The 19,713-nt window shown below is 45.5% G+C and overlaps 1 protein-coding gene across 2 annotated transcripts in view; it reads right to left on the bottom strand.

The window, feature by feature from the left end:
* MALT1 (MALT1 paracaspase) overlaps positions 1-14,901 on the bottom strand; it is a 57,064-nt gene extending 42,163 nt beyond the window's left edge. For both annotated transcript variants that reach the window (XM_058677074.1, XM_058677073.1), the window contains exons 1-2: positions 14,639-14,901; positions 3,952-4,118 (exon numbers count right to left, since the gene is read on the bottom strand). In XM_058677074.1, coding sequence (XP_058533057.1) covers positions 3,952-4,118; positions 14,639-14,865 — 394 coding nt within the window. In that variant the 5' untranslated portion in view covers positions 14,866-14,901. The remainder of the gene's footprint in view (positions 1-3,951; positions 4,119-14,638) is intronic.
* Between the last annotated feature and the right edge of the window lie 4,812 nt (positions 14,902-19,713).

The following is a 19,713-nucleotide window of genomic DNA, read 5'->3' on the forward strand; positions in this document are numbered from 1 at the left end:
TCAGCCTTTTCAAAAAAAAATGTTAAAAAATAATTACAGACCTGTGGTTCAAACCAATTTTGGTACATCCCTTAAGATTCCTTCTCCAATTCCCACCGACATGACCACAAGAATAAAAAGACACCAACAATTTATCAGTACTGAAAAAAGGGGGTGAACATCATCCACACAGGAAAAGTGGAAGCAATTTCTTAAATACAAAGTTCCAGTAAGAGCAGACGCCAGGGCAGCTCACACTGTATCGAAGAGCCCAGTGAGACAGCAATGCTTGGTGAGAGAATACCCTTCCCACTGGGGCTTCTTCAGAAGATACACTGGGTCCTCAGAGCGCACAATGTCAGGGTGAATGTGTGTCTTTATCTTAGAGAGACCACTCAGGCTGGTTCCCAATTTCAGGACTGTTCTGGCTGGAGATGCAGAAATGCTACCTTTGGAAAGAAAACTTGGTCACATTCTTAAAACGTTGATAACTTCTCTATCACAGCCACTCTGACAGCATCTTTGGCTATTGTTTCACAAACAACTGGAACAGACTACAGCAAAATAACATCACATTATGTCCATTAGTACTCATCCCTGCAATGAGGCTGAAAGGCCTGTTCAGAGGCTCATACCACGTTACTAACCCCAAACAGACCAGAAACTCACTCAGTTTTCTGTATAACCAATGACCCCCTATGAAATGGTATTACTATGAAAAAAGAGAAAACATTATAATATGTAACTCTGCATTTTCACCAAAAATCAAGAATATGTTGAAAAGGAAAAACTGGCCATCAGATAACCTATGTTATGTGTTTGTTTTTATCAGAGCTACGGATGTGATCATTTGCATGTTTGTCTCTCCTATGAAACAATGACCTTCGCACAGGAAGAAATGATTCTTTTAGCCATCCATGAATTCCCGGTACTTAGCATTATGCCTGAAATAGCAAAGATATTAGAATATAGGAAATGTTTCTTGAATAAATAAGCAAAATCCCAGATTAAGTTATTTTATCAGGGCTTACATTCATAATATAACTACTATAGTTTTTATCCAGATTAATTCTTACATTATTGAACCTCACTGGATCTTAAAATACTTACTCTTACTTCAACAATCAACACTAAAGAAACAATGGACACTATGTGAGGATAGCCAATATGACAAAACCTAATGCAACAGTGTGGACATGGTAAGACAGGAATGACCTGTCTTCTGTTCTGCCCTCAAAGCAAAAAGAGTTCCATGGAATCATCTTGAAAAAAACCAACAGAGCAATTGCCAGAACCTTCTATGTACTGATAGGAAGGTGCTAACCTGACTATAGGAGAGAAACAGAGCAGCACAACAGCGTATTTCAACAAAAGGTAACTGATGGCACTTTATTAGTTGCTGCCTTGTCAAAGACCAAGATATACAAAATGCTATCTTCTATGAGGCTGAGACAGAACTAACCATGCAGCTGCACCAACTAGTATACGTGCTGGCTGGTGCAGATGACAGACCACACCTGATCCTGAACTGGCTGGCACACATGAGCCAAGCATGAAGTCACCCCAGGTGAGGTTTCTTGGGGGATTCCATGTCTGGATCGCTGGACTCAGATGCAGGTCACAGGGAAAATCACAGGATGCCTAGACCGACCTTGGAGTGTATGTATCAAGATTGGGCCTGCTGAGTTGCTGACAACTGTGGAGTGGACAGCATGTCCAGTTGCACACGGGGGACACAATGGTCAGCTCATCTAGGCTAGCAGGGGATGTCAACTGCCTTGTCAGGGGATGGAAAGCAAAATGGGTTAGACAATTTTCCTGGCCAAGATTTGCAGCATGGTCCTGGGTCTGTGGATACACGAAGGTGGACTTTGTCAAACAGTAGACCTTGGAAAGATTTTCTTAACTCTGGAACAAAGAAACCAACAATGTCTCAGAACTATCAAAACCATTCAAGTAAAACCTTCGGAATACTCTTCTCCATATCAGGGTTTCCAGGGTGTCAGGCAAGAACTGTCCCCCATCTCTGGGTGCTAATATGGTTTGACAGCAAGGAGTGGCTTCTCTCCCCCTTCTCCCTTGAAGACACAGAACAAACAAACCAAAGACTGGGGCATGTGTCTCATCCACCTTCCTCCATACCCCTTCCCCACCCTAATCAGAGGCCCACATGGGCATGTATTCCTCTCAATTATGCAAACAATTTTGAAAAAAAAAAGTAAAACACTGCCTCAGAAGTGCAGGCAAGATATTATAAACAATGACCTAACTCAATTTCACTCAAGCCCAGTTTCATATACAGGAAACTGTAAAAGCTGGGAGCTCTAGGTCTCAGCTCAGTGTTCATACCACAAAACCTCAGAGGTTCCCGACACTGCCAACAGAGCATTACTATGCTAATTTTACAGACGTGGCAACCAGCAGTTGAACTGGTTCATTATTGCTTTTATTGAAAAAGAGAATGAGGTTTTTAAAAAGATTTATTATTATTATTACAAAGCCAGATTTACAGAGAGAAGGAGAGACAGAGAAAAAGATCTTCTATCCACTGGTTCACTCTCCAAGCGGCTGCACTGGCCGGAGCCAATCCGATCTGAAATCAGGAGCCAGGAGCTTCTATCATGTCTCCCACGTGGGTGCAGGGTCCCAAAGCGTTGGGCTGTGCTCTACTGCTTTCCCAGGCCACTAGTAGGGAGCTGGATGGGAAGTGGAGCAGCTGGGACATGAACTAGGGCCCATATGGGATCCCGATGTGTGCCAAGCAAAGACTTTTGCTCCTAGGCTTCCATGCCAGGCCCAAACCTTCTGATATTTCCTAGGAATGCTGGGATAAAGATGAATGAACTCAGCAAGAGTCTGCAAGCAAGCTGGCCTATGTGGAGACTCAGTCTCAGAAGGCAGCCAGAGCAGGAACGGCAGAGACAAAAAGCAAACCAAATCCTCAGAAACACGCTAGTTCCCTGCCTCTCGTGAACCCTACTTCACGTCAAGGCTTCTCAGAAATGTATTCCTGTCATTACAACAATTTGTGTTGGAGTTGCTGATACATGCAACGGACAGCACACAACTATATGTATGTTCTGAGCAAGGAGCCTTACTCAGTATTAGTCTATTCAGGAAAACGTGTATGGCTGAGATAATCTACATTTCAAAAGCACATCACGTTGCCATAAAACTTAGCAAACACCTGCTAGCCTTGCTTTGCTTCACCCATATACACACATACACAGAAAAATAAATGTCTACTTTTTGGATACACTATTTCAATGTATGTTAGAAAAAATGTTACCTTTAAATTGCATGGACCTCTTGGAAGAAAGAACATTCATGGGGGCTGTTACAATGGCTCAACTGGCTAATTTTCCATCTGAAAGTGCCAGCATTTCATATGGGCATGGGTTCATGTCCTGGCTACTCCACTTCTCATCCAGCTCCCTGCTTATGGCCTGGGAAAGTAGCATAGAATGGCCCAAAGTCTTGGGATTCTGCCCGCCTGAGAGACCTGGAAGAAGCTCCTGGTTCCTAGTTCCTGGCTGCTGGCTTTGGATTGGCTCACCTCTGGCAGTTGCAGCCATTTGGGGAGTGAACCCGAGGATAGAAGATTTTTCTCTCTCTGTCTCTCCTCTCTGTAAATCTACCTATCCAATAAAATAAAGAAATCTTTTTTTTTTTTAAAGATTTATTTTATTTTTATTACAGTCAGATATACTGAGAGGAGGAGAGACAGAGAGGAAGTGGAACTGCCGGGATTAGAACCAGCGGCCATATGGGATCAAGGCGAGGACCTTAGCCACCAGGCCACGCTGTCGAGCCCAAGAAACCTTTTTTTTAAAACAGCATTTATGTATAGAACTACAATATCATTGCCATATAATTCCCTGTTATCAAATATGCAGGTTATATAAAATTTTTCCCTATTATTTTACAATGACGCCAAGACTCCTGGAGAAAATCTCTGAAGGCAAGACCCACCTGGAGGGCTGAGGAGCTGGAGGACTTCAGTGTGCTCCATGGCCTGCAGGAAGTCACTCAGGTCTGTGACTGTACAACCTTTCTCACCCATTAACTTCAGTAAACACAGGCTCGGGCTTCCTTCAGGCTCCAACACCTTAAGCGAACACTGCTCCAGGTCCAGACAACTGAAAACAGAGAACTTGCCTTAATATGATACACCTGCTGTCCATCTGGAACAGTGTGGGTACCCCAGGGAATGACCACAAGTTGGTGAGCGGAAAGCACTGACAAAATGAACGTTGGTGTGCTCGCCACCTCCTTCTCCATCACCCAGGGGATTCTTCTACATGCCCTCCCCCCACTCAACTCCCATATTAGTAAATCAGGAGAACGAGACAGAGGTCCACAAACAGCTTGTGACAGAAATTCAGTCTTGATAGCTTCTCAAATGTTTAGGAACGGGGAACTGGAAAATCAGAAAAAAGAATCTGATGAAGCGGGGCCAGTGCTGTGCTAAACAGGCTAATCCTCCACCTATTAGTGCAGGCATGCCATAGGGTGCTGGTTTGTGTCCTGGCTGCTCCACTCCCCTGCTTACAGCCTGAGAAGGCAGAGGGAGATGGCCCAAGTCCTTAAGATCCTGCACCTATGTGGAAGACGACGACCCAGAAGAGGCCCCTGGTTCCTGGCTTCCTAGTTGATCAATTTATAGTATGTACATGAAATGAAGTATGCTACTCATTCTTTTCTAAAAAAGAAAAAAAAAAAGGAGGCAAAAGTATAGATCTTTTGAAACATACTAAAAACTATATACCATTTTTATTAACCAGGCAATTGTATTTATACGATTGTATTTATAAAAAATATGGAACTATATGTATGTCTTAGATGCCACTATCTTAATTACCAACTATAAGTGTGTGTATGTTTATAGATACAGAGTAACTTAGCAAAGGGAACTGGGAAGCTTGTAGCAGCTGTTCCTCCAGAGAGGGGAACCAAGACTAGGAATAGAGTTCATGGCTAGATTTACCTTTCACTATAAACCCCTTTGTACTATTAAATTTTTCTTGTACCATGTGTATTCATTTTCACTATTTTTTGAAAGCATGCTTAAAAAGAGAATCAATACTACTGACATCTACAGTGCCTAGAAAACGCCACTGTAGAGACAGGCCAGCTGTGAATTGTGGGCTAAATGTGTCCAACCACTGGTTTTTGCAACATTTGATTGGAACACAGCTCTGCTCATTCATTTACACATTTACCTTTGCCTATAGCTGCTTTTCTGCTCTAAAACAAGACTGAACAGTTGGCCTGCAAAGACAAAACATTCACCATTTGGTCCTTCACAAGATCATTAGATAATCCCTTCATGAAAGAATCTTTACATTGTCTTACCATTTTTTATGAAAATTGTTCCTTTTTAAGGTTTTATTTATGTGAAAGGCAGAATTACAGAGAGAGAGGGAGAGAGAAGAAAGAAATCTTTTTTCTTAAGCCTGGTAAGTAATTTATTTTTTTTATAATTACATTGCATTATGTGACACATTTTTTTTAAAGATTTATTCATTTTATTACAGCCAGATATACACAGAGAAGGAGAGACAGAGAGGAAGATCTTCCATCCGATGTTTTACTCCCCAAGTGAGCCGCAACGGGCCGACGCGTGCCGATCCGAAGCCGGGAACCTGGAACCTCTTCCGGGTCTCCCACGCGGGTGCAGGGTCCCAATGCATTGGGCCATCCTCGACTGCTTTCCCAGGCCACAAGCAGGGAGCTGGATGGGAAGTGGAGCTGCCGGGATTAGAACCGGCGCCCATATGGGATCCTGGGGCTTTCAAGGAGAGGACTTTAGCCGCTAGGCCACGCCGCTGGGCCCATGTGACACATTTTTATATGCAATGGGATTCCCCACAACCCTCCCCAAACCCTCCCCCCATGGTGGATTGCTCCACCTTGATGCATTACGACAGTTCAAGTTCAGTTGAGATTCTTTCATTGGAGGTATTTACCAAGCATAAAGTCCAGCATCTTATTGTCCTGGTAAGTTCAATGGTTAAAGAAAGAAATCTTTAATCCACTGGTTCACTGGGCCATGCGGAAGCCAAGAGCCAGGAATTCCATCCGGGCCTCCCACATGGGTAGCAGGACCCGCTGCTTTCCCAGGTGTACCAGCAGTGAGTGAGTTGGACCAGAACTGGTGCTGATATGGGATGCTGGCACTAGTGGTGGATGCTCAGCCTACTGTGCCACAATACTGGTCCCTAAAACGATTACTTTTTAAATATTTATTTTTATTTGAAAGAATTTAATTTTTTAATTTTTAAAAATTTTTATTGGAAAGATTTACAGAGAGGAGAGACAGAGAGATCTTCCATCTGCTGGTTCACTCCTCAAGTGGCCACAACAGTCAGAGCCGAGTCAATCTGAAACCAGGAGCCAGGAGCTCCTTCTAGGTCTCAAGGGGGTTCAGGGGCCCCAAGGCTTTCGGTCATCTTCTACTTTTCCAGGCCACAAGCAGAGAGCAGAATGGGAAATGGAACAGCTGGGACATGAAACTGTGACCACAAGGGATCCCAGCATGTGGAGGACTTTAGGTACTAGGCTACTAGGCTGGGCACCCCCTAAAACTATTCATAAAAAATCAGTATTTAACATATACATACAATTTCCTTTTCTATGGTATGATGTTCAATAAAAGTATACACAATCAGAAGCAGAATTAAGGTCATATTGTAGGAGGTTACAAATAATGGGATAATGATACCACTTCAATTATTTTATAGACGGGGGAAGAAATACAAATATGAAATATTCAAGGGGAGGAAAAAGGAACAAAGCAGAAATCAACAATTAAACATACACACACCCTTCACCATGAAACAACCAAAAACAATGACCAATGGGTTTAAGGTCATCTGTGTGACAGTCTAACACTCTGCATTCACCTCGCAGACACTGCCCTCTCCTTCGCCAACCTGAATCACAGCCCCAAATCAACTGCCTTCTCTCTGAGGTCCTCACAAACCTCACCAGCCCAGCACACGCACGCACCCAGTCTCCTTAGCCGGCTCCTGTAAAGGGCTGGCGAGAACTTATTTTAGGTATGAGGACTACTCTGTCTCTGTCATATATTGTCTTCTGCTATTTTTAAAACCCAGAAATCAGTCAGTTTATAGATTGTACAGAACAGGCACCAGTCTGTGCCTAGCCCATGAGCAATCTTCTGCAGGTCCCTGTTCTCTGTCTGACACAATTCTGCCTTTTAACTGTGAGCTTTTCTGCATGAGCACGCTTTTATTCAAACAGGTTACAGAAAAATCCCTGAAAACAGAAACTCTAGCATGCCCATATTAATCAGTTACGACTGAAAGATTACTAAATGAATTTCAATCATAACTGGGAAGGCTGCAAATCTTGACGGGAGAAGTGGCCAAACCAAGCAGTGTGAACAACCGCGGCAGTATCAAGGTCAGCAATGAGCTTTACTATTACTTAAAAAAACAGTCTTTCACTTTTTGTTAAGCAAGATGATTTTAACACATTTTTGCTGATTTATTTTCATCTGATTTGAGGGATGGGAGAAAGAAAAATGTTCCATCTGTGATTCATTCTCCAAATTCCTCTAAGCAGTCAGGGTTGGTCAGGCCCACATTAGAAGACGGAACTCAACCTGTGTGTTTCCATGGTTGGCAGGTACAGCAAATGTTTGATGCACCATCCACTGCCTCCCTGAATGTGAAAGAATCAAAAGCAAAGTCAGAAGTTGAACTTGGGCCTCCGGATTTGGGATGTAGGCAACCAGTTTCTTAACCACTGTGCCACAAGGCCAGCTCATTTGAAATATTCTTAATCTTCCTTAATTCTTTTTGATCCATTTTGTTAAAATGCTTGCATGACATTTATATTGTCACCAAAGATTCATAATTCTGGGATAATACTGATTATCTCTTAGAGAAAAACGTATCCAGCTGAAATAATCTCAACAGTAATGTTATTAGCCTCATGGGGTTATAATTAGTCAATTAGATAATCCATGTAAGAAGTGCCTGGCAAAGGAAAAACACTAGATTAGCTCTAACTATTCAAGCAAACATGGGGCTACTAAAAGAACATTAACCATGCTTATTTCTGAAAATATTTTACTTTTCCTTAGATATTTTTGTGAGGAACTGTTTTAGTAACCTGAAATGGTCCTCCAAGTCCTTCTGTGATGACTATACCTGCTAGGTATCCTAAGTATTCAAATTTACCTAATATTCAATCTGCTATTCTTATTTCATATGAATCATCATCTTCGGTATTAGCCAATCCCAAATCTGGGCTAGACCAGTGGGAAGACTATCTCTGGTGCATGGCAAGATGATTAAAAAAAGGATAGTAAGATTGCCTTTTACTCTGCGATTGTGCTTCCTAGTTCTAAATGTTAAAGCATCCTTTCGTGAAATCATGGTGACTATGATGGCAATAAAAACAAAAGGCTATAGATGCCTCTGGCTCTCCTAATTGGCAAAAATTTTCAATCCCTGAACTGTTCAAGTCAAGGAAGCTATCAGAAACAATATAAATATTATCAAAAAAGCTCAGTGGGTTCTTTCCTCAGCTTAATATAGAAATAAAAGGCCGGGAAACAGAGAAGTTTTATTTTGAAAGTGACCTGGTGAACGTGCAGAGAAGAGGGAAGGGAAAGCACCTCCGGAAAGCAGGGAAGTGGGGTGCCTCTTGACAGGAGAGTGGGAGACACACCAAAGGCTTTCTGAAGGGTCTTGGGATTTTAAGCATTCCCTGACCCCTCCTTGTCTGGGCGGGAAACTGCAGGAAAGACATTCCCCACCAGTGGTCTCTCAATCAGGAAATGGATGGGTAATTCTTGTGCCACCCACTTGAAGGTGTGGCCAAGACAAAAGATTACTAACTTTTCAAATAATTATGAGGTTTATAAAAATAAGGATGCTGAGTGCTAAATATAATCTTTTATGATTCAGAAGTTTACCAGCATCTGACACACGGAATTAAGAAGCCACCTCACCACATGAAATCAAGTGATGTTTTAATGCTTATCTTGATACAGAGAAAAATCAAAAACAATCTCGCCTTTTTTCTTCAACAAAGATTAAACTGAAGTAGATAATTTCTTTTCCAATACAGAGGCACAAAGAAAAACAAATTCTCTTTCATTTTACTGATTTTCCACACGGGCACTGGCTTTTGTAAGATGATGCTTACACATACCCAATTTTTTCTTTCTTTCCTTTTTAAGTTCCACTCCTGTAAGAGCACACTTTGAGGTGGTTTCTATGAGTCCTACGTCGGAATTTGTGATTTAATAAAAATATTTCTTTATTACTGAAACAAACACACTTTGCTTCTAAAAAATACCTACTTTCATCTTTACTTTCAGAAATACATAATCAAACAGAAGCTGCTGTATGCCCTGCAACCACTACATGCCCATTCTTTTGGCCGTTTCAACCCAGAGACACACAGATTAGCTGTGTAGAATCCATCTCCTCAATGTCCTAAGTACCCTGGTGAGAGCCGAAGCAGGGCAGGGCAGGGACAACGAGCAGGCTGATGCAGGAGTACAGCTTTTTTTAAAGATTTTGTTTTTGAAAGGCAGAAACATGGAGAGACACTGAATGAGCTTTCATCTGGTGGTTCACTGTCAAAATGGCTATAAGCAACCAGGGCTAGGCCAGACTGAAGTTTCCCAAGCACTTAGGCTATCGTCTGCTGCCTGCCAGGTACATACGCAGGAAGCTAGATCAGCAGAAGCACAACCCCAACATGGGCACTCGGCTACGGGATCTGGTCTTCCCAACTGGCAGCTTAACATGCGGTGCCACATTGCTGACCTGGTAATTTTAAATGTTACGATCAGAAAAGTCCTCATAAAGATGACTTTAAAGAATATATTATTATTTTAGTTTATTTCAACTCCTTCACTGCCAGGACTCGGGGCAGGGACTACTTTAGTTTCGCTACCTTCTCTCTGTGATGACCAAGGTATGGGCACTAAACTTTAAACTTCACATTATCCTTATTTCTCTTGATCTCAGACTTGGCATCCTTTCATCCAGGTGTGGGCACAAAGTCCTGGGTTTCCTCCATTTTTTCAGGAACAGTGATGCAGGTATGCACAGGCATGGACAGAAACAAGGGTAGAAAAACAGGAATAAAACTTAAGAGCAAATACTTGAAAAGGTAAAAGAGCAAACAGAGCAGTCATCTTTGGAGCCCGCTTAACTCTCAGTAAGCAGCAAGTCTAAGACTCCACTGTGTTCAAGGGAGGAAGTATTCTTGGAGTAGAAACAGTTGGAGATGATGATGGATACCAGGCCCAAGAGCTAACTGGAAACTGAATGGTGTTTTTTTTGTTTTTTATAATTTTTTTTTTTATTACAAAGTCAGATATACAGAGAGGAGGAGAGATAGGAAGATCTTCTGTCTGATGGTTCACTCCCCAAGTGAGCGCAACGGCCAGTGCCAGCTGATCCGAAGCCAGGAGCTAGGAACTTCTTCTCCGGATCTCCCACACGGGTGCAGAGTCCCAAGGCTCTGGGCTGTCCTCAACTGTTTTCCCTAGTCACAAGCAGGGAGCTGGATGGGAAGTGGAGCTGCTGGGATTAGAACCGGCGCCCATATGGGATCACGACACGTGCAAGGTGAGGACCTTAACCACTATGCTATCCCGCCGGGCCCCTGAATGATGTTTTCCACTCTGAGATGGAGGAGCAACTGGGGTTATGAGCAGAGGAGAGACAGTCTAATTAACCATTCTCACTGCAATTCTGACAACAGGCTGGGGGTGGGGGGTAACACAAAGCATGAAAACATGGTTACTGGAATATCGAAGTGATCTGGCCCAGTATCAGCAGTGCATGGTAGATTCTAGCTACACAGTCAAGTCATGTCAGCAGGCGGGAGATGCTGGCAAAAATGACATGGTGTATAAAAGCGGGGTCATAAAGAAAAAAGTTGCATGCCACTGGAGCAGAAAGTGCTTGAAAGAACAAAGTCTTAGCAATCCTAGGGGGATAGTTACCTGAACCCTGACAGTGGAGCTTAAGGGAGAGAGATCCCACAAAGATGCCTACTAGTCAGTCAGGAACAGATGGCCAAGAACCCACGGTTACAAATCTCAAGAGTTCAGACTGCAGACATTGTGCGTATTTGACCAGTAAAGCCATGAGATTTAAAGATAACTCCAAACTCTATGATGGACTATGTCAATCAGTGGATTCTCCAGAGACCGCATTGCACTTGAAGTGGTGAGAGTGGCAGCAATTCAGAACCTTTGAAATGTCAAAAACACTCTACCAGCTCTACCTTCAGAACAGAGATGGTCTCCCCAAGGAACTGATGAACTTATCTGGACAATATGATGCTGGACTTTATGCCTGGTAGATGCCTCCAATGAAAGAATCTCAGCTGAATTTGAACTGTGGTAACGCAACAGGGTGCAGGAGTCCACCATGGGGGGCGGCTGGGGGGCTTGGGGAGGGGTGGGGGGAATCCCACTGCCTATTAAGTTGTGTCACATAATGCAATGTAACCAATAAAAAAAAAAACAATAAACCAAAAAAAAAAAAAAAAAAAAAGAAAGATAACTCCCAGAAGTGGTCTAGGTAAAGAAGCCTGGAAAAAGCATCATCACGCCTCAGCACTGGGGCGTTCCAAAACTCCAAGGCGAGGAGACAGAGATGAGGAGGAGGGCCTCGTTAGACTTTTACACACCCTGGAAGGTGGGGTTCCACACTAAAACAGCACCTTCAACAGCGCAGGCTGAGGGCTTCTCCTCAGCCCACCGGCCACAGCCCCCTTTCGGAATTCCCTGCCTGGTGGAATTCAGGCATTTTATGGGTTTCCAGCTCTGCCATCCCAAGGAGCAGACGTTCCAGCCCTTACGCAAGTTGGGCAAGGCATTTGGAATCTGTGTCTATATTCTTTGACAGCAAAGGGTGCCTGGAATAACCTCAGTGTGGAAGGGAACAAGGTCTGGGAGGACATGGGAGGGTGTTCTTACATCTGCACATGGTGTGGGGAACTAAACCGTGTGCAAAGATCTATTCTGAATCCCCCACAGCCATCTAAGAACATGCAGAATTATTCCTAATCCTAATCTCTGGTGGATAATTCTAAATCAACTCTTTTCTTATGGTTTATTTACTTATTCAATACTCATCTAGTTTGCAGAAAGTTGTAAGAGGTCAGAAAATAAAAAAGCTAAAAGAAAAAAAACACAGAAGACACAACATTTGAGATGTTATAGTTCTGAATCTAGCAGCTCTGTGGAGTATTTCACCTCCACGTGGATTTGCTAGTCACTTGGCCTAGACTCCCACACTAAAATTTCTGTTCCACACTCAAGAGAAAAACAGCTCTTTGATCTACCATTCTACCATCACAGACCCTCCTGTCCCAGTGGTACAATATCATATTAACATAACATTTGCCTCAAATACAACCAGCAGTCACTGGTTGACACCTGGCCCCTCTGTTGCACTGTCTAGTTCCCAAGTCCCCAGCATTACCCTTGTTAAGTCTTCTGCTCTTAACAGGTCCAAGCTTACTGTACTCAAACTCTGCTACCCTCTCCACCCCAACAAACTAACTTGGTAGCAGCCTCCACCGCCCTGGAATGCAGGTAACATGCATCTGTATCTGACAGTGTCAGACTCCACAAACGCATGCCCATGGGCTGGCCAACCTCTTGCTAGGCATCTGCCCTGCTCTCCAGCACAGCAACCTCACTCATGTCTTCATGTTCCCCTAAACAAGGCCAGACAAAAACTGACTGAAGGTCTGGGGAGAACAGAGCACACAACGCCACATTACCCATAACTTGTGGGTTCCACCAGCCATACTCCTTCCCTGGCAGGACTCCTGACTTCCTCCTCTCTGCCCCATTGCCAGATAAACAACACCAGGCTCTCTTCAGAAACCCCAAGCCTGCCCTTACACCAGTCAATAACATGATACCTTGGAGGTACGCCTCCAGAGAAGGTAACTTTTCACATTACAGTGATGAATTATAGAAATTCAGAAATCTACAGACCTAGAATAATAGTATTTTGGATTTTCTTTACATAGCTAAAGTCGAATGTGTTTTTCTTAGACCAGAGGAAAATGAGGCCACCTGTCTCCCCAATTTTGCTAACTTCCCACTTCTTAATCCTCTCTTCACATCACTCTGTATGGGCAACAGTGGCCTACATCATTATTGTCTACCTCAGCCTCAACGACTAAAACTCACGCTGCTGGAGGGCTCAACTGGATGACCCAAGGAAACAATCAGTTCACTGTCTGGTATACACTGTGTGCTGTATAAAGGATAAAAACATATTATTTTGAGTTACTTCTAGTATAATGCTTAGTATGCTATTTGTAACTCCCCAAATAACAGTCCATTCTTAAGACATTATGAATGGGAACTAAGTTGTGTTAATTTTGTTTTATCTTCTGGAACTTACAGCTAATGAATACAGCACACACAATCCTGAATGAACCAACTCCAGGATCCATTCAGCAAGTGTTTATTGTCTGTGAGGTTTAATGCATCCAATAGGATATCAAGGGATGGGCCCTCACTCTTTAGGAATTCAGAGATGCATCCAATAACTACGGTGCAACACAATCTATCACCTCAGGAGTACAAACAGAGGACTAAGGGGTTTAAAAGGAAGAAGGAAACCCTAACACTGGTACGCAGAAGAGGTCTGGGATTCCTCAGTACACTCTCAGTAGATTCATGAGATCAAAATGATTTTTTATAGTCATTTCTGAGACCTCACTTACCCTCTGCACTCATTCTCTCAACACTGAATGCTAGAGATCCCAGGATTCCCCACCATGTGTGACTGCAACAAACTGGACGCAGCAGCACTTAAAAGCAGCCAGGTCTTGGGGCTAAGACATTAAAGGGATTTTAAAAATGCAAACAAATGCAAATTTTCTAATGAATTGTTTTGGGCAAGTTTGGTTTCTTTTTTTTTTTTTAATCCAAAAATAGTTTCTGCTTCATGGTAATAGGCTATTTTCGATTTTGAAGATGTCTCGGTTTCCTAATTCCAATACGGCGAAGATCAGTATATAACACATGCATGTCATATATAGACAGACACACATAAGCGCTGTCCCGGCTTCTCAATTCATTCTTAAAGCCAAAGGAGCCCCAACCTTCCAGGGTGGCCAACGGGGTACTTCCTGCTAAGGCGTCTGCAAGTTCCAAGCTCCTGCTGCAGTCAAGCGGAGAACTCTGTGACTTGGTTTGGTGCAGGAAGAAAGCGAGTCTCGGTCTTGCCCCGCTTCCTTCTCTGCATAAAACCCTGCGTGGAGGGTGCACCCTGATTCTTCCCTGTCCCTGCATGGCTCCTTTCCCGAAGCCTTGAGCGCTGCGTGCACCTCGACTTTCCCTGCACGTCAAGTGCGGGGACCCGTCGCCCCAACCCTGGGGCCAGCGGCCACCTGTCCCCCTCCTCCACCTCGCTCCTTCAGAGAGCCTCGCCTGGGGGCCTTTTCTTTATCCCTCCCCAAGCCCGGGCCGAGGGGGTGGCAGGCAGGTCGCGATACAGTTGCGGAGTTCGGCTTCCCCTGAAGCGGACCGACGCCTCCGCCCTCTCAGTCCCCGCCCGCGGCCCCCCGAGCCGCGGCTCACCCCACGGCGCGCACCCCTCCACCCCGTACCCGCCCCGGGGCTCACCTGAGCCGGAGGCGCCCCCGACTGCCCGCCACCTCGGCCAGCCTCCTCCAGCCCCGGCCCTCGGGCGCCCTGTCCAAGCTCTCGCTGAGCCTCCGCAGCAGAGGCTCCCGCAGGCGGTTCAGCGTCGCGCCGGCCATAGGGGCAAACGGCGGCCCCGAGGGCACGCCGAGAGGCGGCTGTGAGGCCAGGGGCGGCGGGGCCTGCAGCGGCTGCCCCCACAGCGACATGGCCCTCGCCGGCAACCGCGGCCACGTCGCGGAATCCGGCTTTTCGCGAGCCTTCCGCTCGCCTCCGGACCGCGGAGGCAAGGAGCGGAAGGACCTGCAGGGCGGCGCTGCACCCGCGCCCCAAGGAGGAAGCTCTGTCCCCCTGCCGGCTGAGGCGAGTTTGCCGGGGGAGCCTGGGGAGCCGCGCCGAGGGGCGGGGCCTGCGGGGGCGGCGCGCCCACCGCGCGTGCGTGCGGCCGCGCGCGCCACCCCCGCCGCCTCCGGAGCCGCGGCCGCGCGAGCTTCGAACGCCGCGGAGCAGGAAGGGACCCGGGGCCGCCGCTGGAGGAGGAAGCGGTGCAGGAACTGCGCCCCGGCGGCTCTGGCCCTGGCTCGGAAGCCTGCGGCGTCGGGGCTTCCCGTGGCCGTGGGAGGAGGCTTGCCTCACGCAGCGAGGGGAGCGCTCGCCCGCCCGCCGTCGTCGCCGGGCGCCGAGGTCCGCGGACTTGAGCGCTTGCGTGTGCCCGGGGGCGCCCCCAACCCAGCTTTGGGCGACCTCAGGGGCGCTTCCTCGTTTTAAATGCTTCGGCTTCGATGTGTATGGCATTGAAAAGGGGAAGTAAGCAGACTGAAGATCTTGAGTCGAAATTGGTCGAAATCGCTGCGGAGGCTTACACCTTGATTTTTTTTTTAAAGATTTATTCAGTTTATTACAAGTCAGATATACAGAGAGGAGGAGAGACAGAGAGGAAGATCTTCCGTCCGATGATTCACTCCCCAGGTGAGCCGCAACGGGCCGGTGCGCGCTGATCCGAAGCCAGGAACCAGGAACCTCTTCCGGGTCTCCCACGCGGGTGCAGGGTCCCAAGGCATTGGGCCGTCCTCGACTGCTTTCCCAGGCCACAAGCAGGGAGCTGGATGGGAAGTGGAGCAGCCGGGATTAGAACCGGCACCCATATGGGATCCTGGGGCTTTCAAGGTGAGGCCTTTAGCCGCTAGGCCACGCCGCTGGGCCCTACACCTTGATTTTTAAAACCCGAGCTGTGGTGTATTTCTGACTAAAGAGATATTTTTTCCCCACCCGCAGTTTTCATAATCAAAGCCAACACTTTTAAAAGGTTGCCCTTCCTTGGAAAGATCCAGGATAAAAGATCTTATATTCTCTTTTCCCTATCTTAGCAGCCTCCAAGGCATTATCCCACTGAATTGGGACAAAAAGCAAGTAATTTAGAAAATGTGATTATACACTTCCTGGGTCACTTTCTGGTGCCTTAAAGCAGCTCTTGCTCGCGCTCGCTCTCTCTCTCTCTCTCTCTCTCTCTCTCTCTCTCTCTCTCTCGGGATGGAGGTGAGGAGAAAGGGCAAGAGAGGGCCCTGCACGGTGGCATAGCGGCTAAAGTCCTTCTCTTGAACATATGCGCTCCGGTTCTAATCCCAGCAGCTCCACTTCCCATTCAGCTCCCTGCTTGTGGCCTGGGAAAGCAGTTGAGGACGGCCCAAAGCCTTGGGTTCCTGCCCCACATGGGAGACCTGGAGGAGATTCCAAGCTCCTGGCTTCGGATCGGCACAGCACCAGCCATTGCGGTCACTTGGGGAGTGAATCCTCAGAAATGTCATGTGTAAGTACCCTCAGGCATCTGAGCAGGGGACCCACATTCAGGTGTGCCACCTGGGTGGCAGGATCACGACAAGCACAGCCGTGTCTGCTGCCTTGCAGGATGTGCAGCATCAGCTGGAACTGGCAGCTGCAACCTAGAGTTGAATGCAGATACTGCAGTGTGGGACATGGCTAGGCTAAATGCCCACTTGGGTTAGTCCCCAAGACAACAAAATTTCCTATGGCAATAATTTGGGCACTCCACTACATTTTAGCAAGGTAGTGATGTTACCATGTTCCAGCATAGGCAGTCAGAAAGCAATATAATTGCCTTTGGATCTAACAGGAACACCTGTTAGATTCCAACTTCATGACCTCACATAATTACTGAATTTCTTTGCCACACCCTTAGATTGGGGCTGGGAATATGGTTTCTGCAGAATTGCCCGCAACCTTGAAGGAGCTGTGCATGAAACACCTAGCTCAGGGACTGACACTTCGTGAGTACTCAGTCCATGCTAGCCATTGCCCTTACAAATGCAGACGCTTGCTTCTTAGCTTGATGGGACAAACCTTTCCCAATTGCTTCTGGTGCGTTTCCTATTCTGTCCTCAACCACCGAACTAGTATTTCCTGAGAGTATTACCTGGGTGTACCAATTACAGGAATCAGTCTTTCCTGGAATCCTACCTTTTAACCTGGAGCTATCATCAGTGTCTTATATAGCTTCTCACGGGTACCTTTTTCCTACCCAGTTTTCCACCTGGCTACTTTATAACCTGTCCAGACACCCTATCTTCTTGATGTACTGGGATGGACATGACACTGACTAGTCTCTTTTTCTTCTCAATTAAGTGTTAGTATTTCTACTACATAAAATCCCCTCAAAATAAAATCACTCTTGTGGCTCTCTTTTGGACATGACTGATTGCTGTGGCAAGAGCGTGACCTTGAGAGTTAAGCTCTGAATTGGAGTCCCCATGCTGAACTTTTATTAGTGGTATGGCCCTGAAGCTATTTATTTAACCTTTTTGAGCTTCAGTTTCCACATCTGTGAAGAGAAGAAGTTGGGAGCCAGCAATGTGGTATAGTAGGCTCTGCCTCTCTTGCAGTGCCAGCATCCCATAATGGCACCACTTTGTGTCCAGACGGGTCCACTTCTGAATCAGCTCCCTGTTTATGGACTGTGAAGACAGTGGAGAATGACCCAAGTCCTTGGGCCCCTGCACCCACATGGGAGACCTGGAGGAAGCAGCCGAGTTGCAGCCATTTGAGGTGCGGACCAGCAGCTGGAAGATCTCTGTCTCTCTTCTGCAACGTTTCCTTTCAAATACTTTTCTTTTTTAAAGATTTATTTATTTTTATTGCAAAGTCAGATATAGAGAGGAGGAGAGACAGAGAGAAAGATCTTCGTCCGATGATTCACTCCCTAAATGGGTGCAACAGCCGATGCTGTGCTGATCTGAAGCCAGGAACCTCTTCCAGGTCTCCCATGTGGGTGCAGGATCCTAAGGCTTTGGGCCGTCCTCGGCTGCTTTCCCAGGCCACAAGCAGTGAGCTGGATGGGAAGTGCGGCAGCCAGGATTAGAACTGGTGTGCATATGGGATTCTAGCGTGTTCAAGGCGAGAATTTTAGCCGCTAGGCCACTGCGCTGGGCCCCAGATACTTTTTTTTTTAAAGAAGATATTAGAACTTGATAATAGCATACACTATCTAGGAGAAGTAGGGGCAAAATTTCCACATTAATTTTGGAAACTACATAATAAATAGTAACTGAGCTTCCTTTTCTATATCAATCACTATGCTTCTATAAAGCTAGGCAACAACTTGAGGGTAGAGAACTGGCTCTTGACCGTCTCTTGAGACTTCATGCACATCCTGGACAGTGTCCTTGGAAGGCCTCCCTCTTAGTTGAAGCAGGTAGAGATTGTTGTGGATCCAGACAATTTTGCAGGAAGTTCGCGGTTTCATTCTATGGAACTCCACTGATGTAATCTTCAAAACACTCATAGATGTGGAAACTGACTCATAGGGGTTTTTTTCCTTTACACAATTTCACTGTAGATGGTACTACAAGTGAAAATGCCAGAGCAGTATCTGATTTCATAACTGGACAAGTTTTGAAAGACCCAGTGCAGGACAGAACCTGCAAGTCCTGGGATGGGTGTGCAAGGAAGGGGAGGAAAAGCGAGCCCGGTGGCCTCAATGCTGCTCATTGTCTTCCTTCCTTTATGCCATGGCCAGCACTCTCAGTGACCTCTCTGACTCAGCCTCTGTTATGGCCACTCCGGACACACAGTCATGGAGCCCACTCTTGCCAACATTTCCCAGGGGAGTAGCAGAAGTTTCTCATTTCGGCTTCAATTTTGGAATAGTAGCTAGCTACTTGTCACACTGGTTTTCCATACCCTTCTTTCTTCTATACATAAGCTCTGACTAATGACCAAAACTCCATTTACTGATCCGAGTGTATTCAACCACACAATTATGAATAAGCCTTCCTTGTGCCAGGCTCTGTACCAAATGCTATTAGAGTGTACTTTAGAAAGAAAATAAATCTGAACTCCCAGCAAATACACCAAGATACTTTAAAAAGTTCTTTGAAAAGTGGAATTAAAATGTGGTTATTTTGGTGTAAACTGAAACGGATGCAATTTTTTTCCCAATATGGTTTTCCATGAACCTTTTTGAAGACCTCTGTATATGTGGATTTCAGACATCTTTTAGTTTTATATGCACAAGCTTTTTGAAGTGCCCTCAGGCGATGAATGTGTCAAGGATTTTATTTAACTCATTAACTTACAAAGGAGCCAGGAAGGTGTTACAATCATTTCAGAGAAAAATCTAAATCAGATAAACACATCAGAACTGCAGGAAAGCCAAAACAAACGCATCATGTGCGAAATTGGCTTCCCCCATGTTGTCACGGGAGGGAAATCTATTAAATTTCACACTAGTGGAATTTACTTTTTTATATTAGGAATTACTTGTATTACTGTTATTTTTCTACAAGTTCGATTTTACCTCTCAAGAGTTGTAAAGCATCCTATTCACAAAAACAATGGAAAGCATAAATAGCTCAGATGGGTTAGTCAGGATATCCACTGCATTTCAGTCTCCTCTGGTTTTCCTCCAAGGATTCCGAGCACAGCACCTACTAAATCCAATGTCTGCTTAAGGCAAAGGAGAAAATAGAGGAGTGAATGTTCTGGTGATATCAAGAGGGCAGTGCAAGAATGAAAGTCCTTCTTTCTCTGTGGAAAGACAGGAT

This window comes from Ochotona princeps, chromosome 18 (genome assembly GCF_030435755.1).
Source record: "Ochotona princeps isolate mOchPri1 chromosome 18, mOchPri1.hap1, whole genome shotgun sequence".
Lineage (NCBI taxonomy): Eukaryota > Metazoa > Chordata > Mammalia > Lagomorpha > Ochotonidae > Ochotona > Ochotona princeps.